Here is a 12,776-nt window from a genome sequence, read left to right as displayed (position 1 = left end):
CCCTCAAGACTTGTTCTGTGATAAACTTCTGGGATCCAAATAAGAACACTGAAGAAAAGGGAGGGTTTTTTTCCCATTCTGAGCCTTTTTCTCTGAGGCAGCTTTGCCCCAGAGACCCCCACACTGCTGGGCTGGCTGCTGGAGCCCTTCCTCCCTCTGCCCCAGCATGGAATTGCTCGTGGTGGAGCCTGTGGAATTGCTTGTGTGAAGAAGTGCTCACCTAAAAGCAAAAAGGGTCCTTTCTATTTGGTCCTTTGTAATTTCTGGTTCTTCATTCATTTTTACAGACAGCTGGAATGGTTATAATGTTCCGAAATAAAAGACAGTTTTCTTTTGAAAAAGGGGCCATGCCTAAAAGTTGAGAGTGGAAAAGGCTGCCTGTAACCTTTTATTGGCTTCATTCTCTCTAATATATCTGCCCTGTACGCCAAGAAAAGTATAAACAAATGGCAGGGTATTGGTTTTTCACTAACAGGGTTTAAACCAAGGTTATAAAAAGCATATCCTATCTGACGCTGTTTATGAAACAATTAATATTGTCAATGCCTTTTCTATCTCCCCCGAGTTACACATACTGCATAAACTTTGATATATCCCTGAGAAGTACAAAAAACACCAGCTGGGGAATAAACAGGGCAATGCATCAACACTGTAGGAAAGGGAAAAAATTCTCGTGAATTCTTATGAAATTCTCTGATATTAAAATAACCCGAGATGGAATTCCCTTGAATTTGTGTGAGAATGTTTGGGGAGCCCAGACAAAGGGCCCTTTGGATTTAGGATTAATTAAAGGATTTAGCTTGTAATCTCGGGGTTTAGATGGAGTTAATTTTGTGTTTGTTTGGAGCTTTTTCAGCAGGATCCCGGCGGGAAGGCGCTCCCGGCGCTGCCCGTGGTGCTGAAGGGCGAGCGGGGAGCGCCCGGCGCTCCGTCCATCCACACTCTGCTGCATTTGTACTTGTTATAGTATTATAGTAGTGAAATAATTCCAGAAATTCACCTCCGCAGCTTCAGATGGAAATCTGTTCCCATACAAAAAGCAGAGACCTTTTGGTGGCCAATATCATTACAGAGTTTCCCAGCTGGAGATATTTAAACTAATCGCCCTCCCCAATCCCTTTTTTGTCACCCGAAATATCAGCGCTGCTTATCAATACCCTTGAGTGTGTCACGCTGCTGCCAAGCATTCCGATCAATAGATTGTCATTATTCTCGTTTCAGAGCCTGATCGGGAAGGTGAAGGGCATTGTCAAGGGCATCTGGAAATCCTGATTGCTCTCTGATCGCTTTCAGTGCTTTACAGCAGAATCAAATCAGGATCTGTCACTGGGAAAACAGCGCCTCATTCTCTCCCTCGGAGCAGCCCTGGCTGCCAAAAAACAAACAAACAAACAAACAAACAGCAGAGGTGTCATTCACATGTTGGCCCTCGAGTCTTTTTGCATTTCCTCCATTCTTGGCCCCACTGCAGCTCTCCAGCACAGCAATCCATAACAGAGCCCTGGTGGCAGGGTGATGTGCACTGCACAGGGTTTTCCTGACTGGAATGTTTAAGATTACATCTGGTCTGGGTGGGATTTGTGACGCGGGGAGGGTTTTCTTCATTGCACACATAAGTTAGATGTCACACTGTGGGAATGACAGCACGCAGCAAGGATACACATCAGGCTGCTGAGGAGAAACAGATAATGTTTATTTCTATGTAAAAATTGTTATTTTGACAATTCTATTGCTCTGGAAGTACCAAACATTATTTAAATGTGTTGCATTTCATGCACATATCTAGCTGGATTTCTTTCACTTTCTGTCACACATAATATTTTATTGTTATTTGCCTTATCTGCCACCTTGAACATGGCATTTAACTGTACCCAGTCTCTTTTGATCATTTTGGGGTTTTTTTTAATTTTTTCTGATATTATTTACAGATCCTTAATGACAAGCCAAAAATCTGCTGATGTAAAATTATGTGGAAAAATCACCCTTGGTTGTGTTTTGTCAGTCCTTCATGGCTGCTTTTCATACCTTCATGTGAGGAAGGACTTTCAAGCCTTGAACTGGTTGGGTCCCTGTGTCTCAATTCCAAAGGAAATCTTCTCTTGTCCAAAAAAGGGACAAGAGAAAAAAAAGGACATGGCTGTGATGGTGTCAGAAGTTTTGCACAACCCGCATTCAAAATCCTCCTGCTGCTCTCCACCAGCATTGCTTCCACTGGTTTTACTACTGATGAGTTTCTGATGTGTATTGCTAATGTGTAACCAAAATGCATTAAAAATATTTTCTGTAAATTGCTTGGTTTTCTAAAGATCTCCAAATTTTCAATGGCATAATTTAAAAAAAAAGCAGCAATGTAAAAAACAAACAAACAAAAAAAAAAACACCAACAAAAAAAAACCAAAAACAAACCAAAAAACACCCAAAACCAAAAAAGCCAACAAAAAACAAAGACTTCAAGGTAGAGCTGTGGCTCAAAGTCGGATGATGTGAAATTTCTGCAGTCCTTTCTTGGCCTTTGATTGTTCATTCTTATAATGTAAAGTTGTGCACTAATATTATTATATCTAGAAAGAAGCAATTTTGTTGTCTAGGATAAAGTTTTCCCTGGAATTTACAGGAAGATTTTGTAGAAAGAAGCACAAAAATGTTCTTTTCTCTGTAGAACAGGTAGAACAGAGTCTGTGCACCATGGGAGCAACGGGAGAACTTCACCTCTGGATATCTGAAGACAAGAAACATGGCTGTTTGGAGATTCCCCAGCCAAAGGAGGGAGGAGGAGCCTCCTGTGGTGTGTGCATCACTTTGGCTCCCTGGGATTCCTGGAACACCGAGTTTCCCTGAGGATCAGCCTTCCCTGGGCACTGCCAGCATCATTAATAAGTCATTAATAAGGTTTTGACAAAGAAATTCTTGAGGGAAGGCACAAAACGACCCCATCATTCATTTATTTTGCAAAATCTCCAGCTATTTTGGGGATTTGCTGACTCAGAACAAGCTGGTTCAGGCTGTCATAACAAACATTAGTAGGGAAACGAGGGTGATCTGAGGATCTTTGCATGAAATTCAAGTCACAGCTCGTGTTCTGTAGGTACATCCAGAATAACTCTCCTACAACAGCCTGTGATAGGAACACGAGAGGCTTCAGAAGCAGCTGGGTTTTGAGTCAATGGGCTGTAACACTTTTGAAATCAATGATTATTTAAGAACTCCTAAAACTGCACATGGTCCGGCTGCCCTGCACGCGAGCACTGGATCTGCTCTGCTCTCTGCTGGCTCTCTGCAAAGGGAATGTTTGGATCTGAGAGCTGAAGGCTGAGTGTGGCTCTGAACACCCCTTTTCCAGCCACGGCCACCACAGAGCTCTGCAGCAATTTTCTGTTCCAGGAGGAGCTGGAAATACTCAGCACTTGTCAGGATTCCTTTGTAGATTTAATAAACGACCTATTTATGGCCACATCTGCTTATGTGGGATTTCACCAGTCCTGATGTTTATATAGTCCTGGTTTTGATTTTTGAGTGTTTTTACATTTTACATGATTCAAGGTTTACAACCACCTACAAAAGCACTGGGCTTCAGACACAAAGCTGCAAAGCCACCATCTATTCATTTTCCTTCTGACAGATTTTGAAAGATGAGCGGAAGTTTGTGTTTGGATAAGATGTTAAAGAACAGCACGTGCTCTGCCTTCAAACCCTCCGGGGGCACTTCTCACAAAGGATTTCCTCCAGTGTATTTAGCTGACCTCCACTGGGTGAGTTCACCTGTGGAAGTGATGCATTGTGCCCACATGACTAATGCCAGGGTGATGAAACCTTCCAGAAATTATTCTGGTGGGCAAGACAAAGTGACAAAAGCAAGGGATATGTGGTATGAGTTTGTGATGAGATCAGAGAGCCTTATCACATTCTATAGAGTACCTGTGCAGTGCTCTGTGAGACAAAGGCTGTGCTTGGATCACCTCATCAGTTCTGTCCTTGTGGATTTACTCCAAATTACAGGGAATTTGTTTCACGAAAACATCACAACCCAGAAATTTCTCCCCTTTTCTGATAAAAATGCCATCTCTGTGAGTCAGACACGGCGCTGTGGTGAGCCTCAGAAGTAAAAGTCTGATAAATTGAACAACCTGCTTTCTGGAAGCACTAGGAGATTCTAATATTTGTCAGGGAGGACTCTCAGCTTGCCAGGAAGCCACTGGAAAGCAGACACTAACAAAGCCTTCCATTTAAAGGCACAAAAATGCCATTGTAAGGCATAATAAGGGAACAACTTTAACTGTTCCAAAATACCTCTCAACCCACACACATGTCATACACCCTGATCCACTCAGCCTGGGGAAACCTGAGACAGGCTTCCAAGCAAAACTCCCTTGTAGCTTTTCCAGTCTCGAACAGAACATCCTTATCAAATCCATCCCACAGGAGAAATTCCTTTTGATGAGGAAGCAGCATCCCTTCTCTGGCTGAGCTCTGGTTGTTTCCAGCCATGCATTTCAGAAGGAGCACTTGAAAGACTGACAGAAAAATGCTGAAAACTCGGATTTTAAAAAGGCCCTGATAATATGAAAGGATTTGCAATAGGAAATGGAGACCCACTGAGAACAGCTCAGACTCTGCAGCAGTTAATCTCTGGCATTCACAAAATTGTGTTTATGTGCCTGGACAGCGTGACAGGAGCTCTAAAATCTGATGGTGGAGGGATTCACTTTGATTGCCTGGGAAAGGAGAGTTTGTGTGTGGGGGGCAAGCTGTTAAATGTCTTCTCCTTTCTTCCTTCTCCCCCTGGACATCCAAACTGATTCAAGGAGGTGCCTCAGCACTCTCCTGTGGGGTGGTGTTTAATGTCAGCCTAGAATCAAGCAGTGCCTGGCTGGAATTCTGCTTCTCCACAATCTCTGGAAGCCCAGATGTGCAAACTTCTTCAGGAGACAAACACTCCTCCACTTCTTCTTGAACAAATAAAGGAACCAGGAAACTCAGCCCTGCCCTTTCCTCAGGGTGGCAAAGAGAAAGCTGAACCCGAAGTTTGTCAGCTGTGCTTACAGTGGGGATGCTCAGGGGTGGCAGATAAAGATGGGGCAGGAATTTGGGTGAAACAGGGGCTGAGGTGGGTAATTCCTGCCAGGGAAACGGGGCTGCTGTGCTCTGCACACCCTCCTCTGCAGGCTGCAAGCCTTTTTGGAGCTCCTAGCAGTGGGGCACCACAGAATCACAGCACATGGGTTCATGCTCCAGCCTAGCTCCTGCTAGAAAAACAATGAAAAAGAAGAGGCAGTGCTGAGACAGGATAAATAAGGAGATAAATCACTTTGCAATACAATACAGCCAAAACCCGAAAATAAACAATTACTTTAAATCATATCAAGCACCCATCACAAACATCACATTTATACAATTGATCCATGTGTAAATTAGCCAATTAATTCTGAATTGCAACACTAATGAAATAATAATTATCTGTTTACAATGGAATGCTACGAGTGAAAGTCTGGAAACAGAAATAAAGACTGCAGCAAAATCCACTCAGCTCCATCACCAGTGGGCAAGGGGGGAATGGTCAATACCAGTCTTTAACATCCTGATATTGCTGGGGAGGGGGGATAAATAAAATACATAAATAACCAAGAAATCTATGGACCTTAAATAATAGAAACAGAAAAATTCTCTTTTAGAACACTGCAGGGTTTTGCTTGTTTGTTTTGTAGTAAAGAATTGCAAAGTGGGAATTTCTTTTAAGTTAACCAGAGGCTGGTTTGATTTTTTGTCCTTGCTTGGCTTTCTACCGTGAATTGTTTGCCCTGAGGGACTCCAAAGGGATTAGGACCTCATAATTACCAAAGCAGTGAAAGATGGATGGAAAAGAGTGGGAGCTTCAGTGCAGAATTATTTCGGTGACTCATATCTAAATAAAATCTTCACTGAGATGGAGAAATGCACTGGGGTCTTCTGTAAGAACTTTTCACCCTTGGCTTTTCATGTAAGAGCTGCACACATTCAGCACAGAGCTTTAGCCCAGGTCTCAGGCAGGAGCCTGAGTTAGGGGCTATTGGCTATTTTCTGAACAGAAACTATTTCTGTCTGTCTGGGGTTTGTTCCTCTGTACATTTTACCCCAGAGTTAAGGGATATTCTCAGAGAAACAACATTTCTTTGCAAAATTCCCAACGACCTTTTCTTTACCAGGTGCTTTAAGCTGTTAACCAGAGCAGGAACAAGAAACAGTTGTTAATAACAGAATATTTCTGCAAACTATCAATTGCTGAGACCCCATCCCCAAGATGTGTGGAAGGTACATGAACCACCATGTCTGTTGCAGCCAAAAATGTTGTGTGACTGGTTCTGTACAAATTCTCCCTCTATTTATAACCCCGAGTGCTCAGGAGGAGGAAAGACTCCTGGGCAGTTTGATCCAGATTAAAAAATGTCTCGTTTCAAATTGCCAAGTGGGTGTCTCTAAAACGAAATAGCAAGAAAAACCAGGTAGATTTGATCAAGGCATTAAAATGCTTAGAAGTAGAGATTGTGGGATTGTTGCTCTCTATGCACATGTGAGCACGTCTGAGTCCAGAGCTCTGCGTGTGCCAGAGCAGATTTGTGCAGGGCACGCTCAAAGGTATTCCAAACGTTTAGAAGGATGCCAGAACTGATCCTTCCTTCCTTCCTTCCTTCCTTCCTTCCTTCCTTCCTTCCTTCCTTCCTTCCTTCCTTCCTTCCTTCCTTCCTTCCTTCCTTCCTTCCTTCCTTCCTTCCTTCCTTCCTTCCTTCCTTCCTTCCTTCCTTCCTTCCTTCCTTCCTTCCTTCCTTCCTTCCTTCCTTCCTTCCTTCCTTCCTTCCTTCCTTCCTTCCTTCCTTCCTTCCTTCCTTCCTTCCTTCCTTCCTTCCTTCCTTCCTTCCTTCCTTCCTTCCTTCCTTCCTTCCTTCCTTCCTTCCTTCCTTCCTTCCTTCCTTCCTTCCTTCCTTCCTTCCTTCCTTCCTTCCTTCCTTCCTTCCTTCCTTCCTTCCTTCCTTCCTTCCTTCCTTCCTTCCTTCCTTCCTTCCTTCCTTCCTTCCTTCCTTCCTTCCTTCCTTCCTTCCTTCCTTCCTTCCTTCCTTCCTTCCTTCCTTCCTTCCTTCCTTCCTTCCTTCCTTCCTTCCTTCCTTCCTTCCTTCCTTCCTTCCTTCCTTCCTTCCTTCCTTCCTTCCTTCCTTCCTTCCTTCCTTCCTTCCTTCCTTCCTTTCCTTCCCTTCCCTTCCCTTCCCTTCCCTTCCTTCCCTTCCTTCTCTTCTTTCCTTCTCTTCCTTCCTTCCTTCCCTTCCTTTCTTCCCTTCCCTCCCCGGGTACGGGCGGGCAGTGCGGGTATTCCGGCCCTACCGGGGCTCCCGTCGCGGTTCCCGGTGTCCCGGGCGGTGCAGGGAGCGCTCCGGGCCCGCCAGGGGGCGCCCTGCGCCCGGACCCCGGGAGCGACGGGGACGGCACCGGGACCGGGGCAGGGATGGAACAGGGAATAGCAGGGACGGAGCCGGGAACGGGGCCGGCATAGAACCGGGAATGGGGCAGGGATGGATCCCGGGAGCGGCGGGGATAGAACTGGGAACGGGGCAGAAATGGAGCCGGGAACGGGGCAGGGATGGAACCGGGAACGGTGGGGATGGATCAGCGAGCGGGGCAGAGATGGAACCGGGAAGAGCGGGGACGAATCTGGGAATAGGGCAGGAATGGAACTGGGGGCAGGAATGGAACTGGGAACGGGGCAGGGGTGGATCCCGGGAACGGGGCAGGGATGGATCCCGGGATCGCCCCGTGCCCGAACACGCAGAGCGGCACGGATGGATCCTAGAAGCACCGTGTTCCGAGAGCGGTACGGATCGATCCCGGGAGCGCTCGGAGCTCGAAGCCCAGGAGCAGGGCAGGAACGAATTCCGGGATTGGGGCAGGAACGAATCCCGCCGCCTCCTGCCCTGAGCCCACCAGCGGCGGGCTCGGATCGTGCCCGTTGTCGCCGCTCCGCCGCGGGCTCGACGTGTCCCGGCGGCCCCGGGGAGGCGGCAGGGCTGCCCGCGGTGCGGAGGGCACCGGCACCGTCGGGGCAGAGCTGTCCCGCCACCCCACAGCCCCAGCCCCGCAGCCGCCCGCTCAGTCGTTTCTGCCCCGCGGCGGAGCGGAGAGGAGCGGAGCGGAGCGCGTTGCGGCCGGAGCCTGTCCGGTGCCCGGTATCCCGGCGGGTCCGGCCCGGCCCGCTCCCCCCCCGGCCGCGGGCGGCTTTTGTTGCCGGCGGCGCGGGGCGGGGGCGCGGGGGGCGGCGCGGCGGGGCGGGGGCGGTTTTGAGGCAGGAGCGGCGCGGCCCGTGCCATTCGCCCGCCGCCGCCGCCGCCGCGCCGCTCCCTTTGTGCCGCCGGCCCGGCCCCGCTCGCCGCCTAATTGGACTCCGCGAACGCCACGGACGGGCGGGCGGGCGGTCGCCGCCTCCGGGCACGGCGGCGCGTCGGGCGGGGGGGCCGGGGCGGCTGCGAGCAGGGGCTGCGCGGAGCGCTCTCCTCCCGCCGCCTCCCGCCCGATCCCATTCGCCTTTGTGCGTGCCCAATCGCCGCGTGCTCCCCGCGCGGAACGGGGATGACATTTTGATTTCATCATTAGCATCCGGCGTCAGGTTGACGCAGCAGCAGCGGCGGCGGGAGGCGGCGGCGGCGGCGGCGGCGGCGGCAGCGACGACCCCGGCTCTCCGCCTGCCCGCAGCAGCGCCCCGGTGCCGCGGGCTGCGCGGGTCCCCCCGGCCCCCCGCGCTGCCGCCCCCCCATGCGAGGGGCCCCCGGCCGGCCCCGCCGCCGCGCTCCCACGCCGCCCCGCCGCGCCTGTCCCCCGCGCCGCCGGGAGCCGCCACCTGCGCGCCGGGCGCGGGCTGCGGGGCCAGCGGCGGCCAGGAGCCGGGCGGGCAGCGGAGGATGCCGGAGACCGGGCAGGAGCCGCCCAGCGCCCCTCCGCCTCCCCCCAAGGAGTCCTTCTACATCAAGAACCTGCTCAACGGCGGCCCCCCCAAGGCGCCCCCCAAGCAGCCGCGGGCGCTGTTCGCCCCCTCGGGCAAGGCGGCGGTGGACGGCGCCGGCTTCGCCCTCTCGCAGGTGGGCGACCTCGCCTTTCCCCGCTTCGAGATCCCGGCGCCGCGCTTCGCCCTGAGCGCGCACTGCCTGGAGCGCGCCCAGACCTGGTGGTACCCCTACGCCCTGACGCCGGCCGGAGCGCACCTGCCCCGCACGGAAGGTACCGTCCCCACAACTTCCACCGCTCCTTCCTTCCCTCCGTCCCTCCCCGGCGGAGCGGCGGGGCCCGGGGGCGGCGGGGCGCGGGGTGGCGCGGGGATCCGGCCGAACGGGACGCGGGGCCTGGGGGGTGAAGGTGTCTCTTTGTGTCCCTCGTGTCCCCCCTCTTCACGCCCCGCTCCGTCCTTCCCCATCCAGCCGCAGAGAAATCGCTGCTGAGGGACTCGTCCCCCGCCTCGGGCACCGACCGGGACTCCCCGGAGCCGCTGCTGAAGGCGGAGGGGGAGCAGAAGGAGCTGGACTCCAAGAGCCCCGACGAGATCGTCCTGGAGGAGAGCGACTCGGAGGAGGCCAAGAAGGAGGGAGGCGCGGAGGACTGGAAGAAGCGGGAGGAGAGCCCCGAGAAGAAGCCGTGCCGCAAGAAGAAGACGCGCACCGTGTTCAGCCGCTCGCAGGTCTTCCAGCTGGAGTCCACCTTCGACATGAAGCGCTACCTGAGCAGCTCGGAGCGCGCCGGCCTGGCCGCCTCGCTGCACCTGACAGAGACCCAGGTGAAGATTTGGTTCCAGAACCGCCGCAACAAGTGGAAGCGGCAGCTGGCGGCCGAGCTGGAGGCGGCCAACCTGAGCCACGCGGCCGCGCAGCGCATCGTGCGCGTCCCCATCCTCTACCACGAGAACTCGGGCGCGGAGGGGGGCGCGGGGGGCGGCGGAGCCCCCGGCACGCAGCCCCTGCTCACCTTCCCTCACCCCGTCTATTACTCGCACCCCGTGGTCACCTCCGTGCCGCTGCTGCGGCCCGTGTGAGCCCGGGAGGGGCGCGGAGAGGCGCGCAAGGCACCCGGCCGCCTGTGAGTACTGCAGCCCCCCGGGCCGGGGGACACGAGTGCGGGGCTGGGGGGACCCCTCGGCGGGTGGGGGTAGGAGGAAAGCCGCGGAAATTTAGGAGGAAAACAAAAAAAAAAAAAAAAACCAAGCAAACAAAAAAAAGAGATGAAAAATCTGGGGGCGGGGGGAGGGAAACGAAAATGAGGGAAATGAAAGCGGGGGCTTGTAGAGAACCCTGGAGCTGTCACACCTTTTGTAAACGTGGATGAAAACCGCGATGGTCTCGCGCTCTCTCTCTCTCTGTGGCTTTAGTTTTATTTTTGTAAAAAAAAAAAAAAAAAGAATGAAAAAGGAAAAAAAAAAAAAAAAAGAAAAAAAAAAAAACGGGGAAAAAAGGGATAGTAATAAAATAAAACGAATGGTCCCAGGCCACTCCTCGAGATTTGCCAAACGCTAACGGGAAGCTGAATTTCTGTTCCTTTCGGATCTCTCCTTCTGCCTCCAAATAATTGTTCAGGCTCCTGATCCTGTCGTGACTCAAACTTCATCGACCACGGCTTTTCATTTAAGCAGACCTTTGCCTCTTTGCTTGCCCACGTTTTGTACCTTTCGGTTTCTGCCATGAGACTTTCACGAGCAAGAAATACAGCCTCAAAGTGAACGGTTAAATACTCTCGCACGCTTTGAGTGACCCTTATTTATTATCGTTTACTTAGACATTTTTAATTCTTGTTTATAATTCTTGTTTTCCTAGTTGTCGGGTTGTTTCGGGTTTTTTTCCTTGTAAAGTTATTTCGGTATCTGGGGGGGGGTAAAAAAATCTGTGCCCTTTTGCTTTCTTTTGTAATACTAATTATTATTATTATTATTATTATTAATATTATTGTACTTTTGAACTGTGCAATATTGTACGACGATTCTTAAAGCACTGCTTTTATTTGAATGGTGAGGAAAGGGTTTTTAGCATTGTAAAATTGCGTTTCTTCATGTTGTGCAAAATGAAATAAAAAAGATTTAAAAGCGAAGGAAAGTGAGAAGAGAGGAGCAGGGCATGGGAATTAGCATCGGCCCGGCTTATGCGAATAAATAAGGGAGATTCGGTGAGCTGGGCGCTTTAAGTGAAGGACAATCAACTTTAGGGGAATTTTAATTTATTTGATATGATGTACAGTTTTCTTCTAAAAGTCCATTGAGTATGTGGATTTTAATAGGCAGAAATCAAGTGAGGAGTGGACACCTCTAGTCTCTCTCTGTCTTAGTGTCTGCTCACCTGTTGTCTGACAATTGTTTGCTGTCTTCCCAAGGGTTTGGGTCAGTTGGTTTCTTTTCTTTGTTCGATTTTAAATTTTGTTCTCCAATTTCGGTTGTATCCCTCTGCCCTCTCGCTTTCTGTTAGGGATCGGTCCTATTTTTAAAACAGCCTATATTGTTATAAACTTAATGTTGTGGTGCAAAAAAAAAAAAAAAACAAAAAAAACCAAAAATCAATAAAACCCGTTCCTTATCATTTTTAAAGTGTGGTTTCGGGCGGAAAAAAATAATAATTAAAAAAAAAGAAGATAAATAAGCACAAAGGTTGTGTGTGAGCTGCGGGGCTGCGGGTAGGCACGGAGCCGATCCTGATGGGGAAATCTCCTTGGAGCAGGGATGCAGAGAGAAGGGATGGGCAGAGGGAAGGGATGGGCAGAAGGATGGGGATGGGCAGAGGGAAGGGGATGCAGAGGGACGGGATGGGCAGAGGGATGGGGATGGGAAGCCTGCCTTGGTGCAGCCCCGGGGCTCACGGTGCCCGGCTCGCCCCGAGCGAGGGTCGCAGGGCTGGGAGGGGGCAGCGGGGGGGTCCCTGCCCATGGGAGCGCCGCCTCCCCCCCGAGGGCTTTCCCTGAACTCCCGGCGCCCCTTCCCCTGCGCCCCCCGGTGCCCCCTCCTGCCCCACGGTGCCCCAGCCCTGTGCCCACGGCCGCGGCCGTCACGCGTGTTCCAAGCCCCGGCAGGGTTTATTTGGAGATAGGATCGCTCTCCGCTTGCCGCAGATTGGCCCGAATCGACGTGTTGATAGCGCCGAGGGCAGGATTTGGGGCCAAAGAAATCAAAATAAAACCCAGCGTTGCGAAAAGATAATCCCGCGGTTTCTTTTCGTTTGGGATAAAAACCCTGGCAATGGGTCGTAAATGAAAAATAAACAGAGTTTCGGGGTCAAAACGCGGTGCTGCCTGTGTCGCCTACAAACAGAGCGATGCCTTTGCTGTTTGCAGTACCAACTTTGGGACAAGTCGCTTGCAGCCCATTAAAAATATTGTTGTCATAGTAAATACGTCTTTCCATTTTACAGCGCGGCAGCACGATGTTATCAAACGGCAAGGAAAAAAAGCTCATTTATTTCTGGTCAGCGCTCAGAAAACGATTGCGGACCCTCGTGGCCCTCTCCCAGCACAGGAAGGAGCCGATGGAAGCAGCGCGGCCCCGGTTCCGCAGCGCGGCCTTTGCGCGGGTGCGGGCAGCGGGCGGCGGCTCCGTCCCGGGACTGTCACGGGCATTTCCCGGGGGAACCGTGGTCTTGGTGGGGTTGATGGGGCTCGGCAGGATTGTTTTAAAATTATTATTAAGGAGGGGAAAAAAAAAAGAAAAAAAAGAAAGAAACTAAGCATTCTCAGCAGATCCCAGCTTTTCTGCTTCCCGCTTGCACCCGGCGGGATCGACAGCAGGCGGATGCTGTGAG

The 12,776-nt window shown here is 51.3% G+C and overlaps 1 protein-coding gene across 1 annotated transcript; it reads left to right on the top strand.

The window, feature by feature from the left end:
* Window positions 1-8,915: 8,915 nt before the first annotated feature.
* HMX3 (H6 family homeobox 3) lies at window positions 8,916-10,036 on the top strand. Its single transcript, XM_063162812.1, has 2 exons — window positions 8,916-9,231; window positions 9,429-10,036. Exons 1-2 carry the CDS (start codon window positions 8,916-8,918, stop codon window positions 10,034-10,036), a joined length of 924 nt encoding a protein of 307 aa, XP_063018882.1.
* Window positions 10,037-12,776: the final 2,740 nt, after the last annotated feature.

The sequence above is a fragment of the Melospiza melodia genome, chromosome 9 (assembly GCF_035770615.1).
Source record: "Melospiza melodia melodia isolate bMelMel2 chromosome 9, bMelMel2.pri, whole genome shotgun sequence".
In the NCBI taxonomy this organism is placed as follows: Eukaryota; Metazoa; Chordata; class Aves; order Passeriformes; family Passerellidae; genus Melospiza; species Melospiza melodia.
This window is presented reverse-complemented; position numbering and strand designations above follow the sequence as displayed.

Excerpts from the sequence above, each read along its gene's own strand:
- HMX3 (XM_063162812.1), top strand. The coding sequence starts at position 8,916 with ATGCCGGAGACCGGGCAGGAGCCGCCCAGCGCCCCTCCGCCTCCCCCC. Across the intron at positions 9,232-9,428 it reads GCACCTGCCCCGCACGGAAG|CCGCAGAGAAATCGCTGCTG; the intron begins GTACCGTCCCCA and ends TTCCCCATCCAG.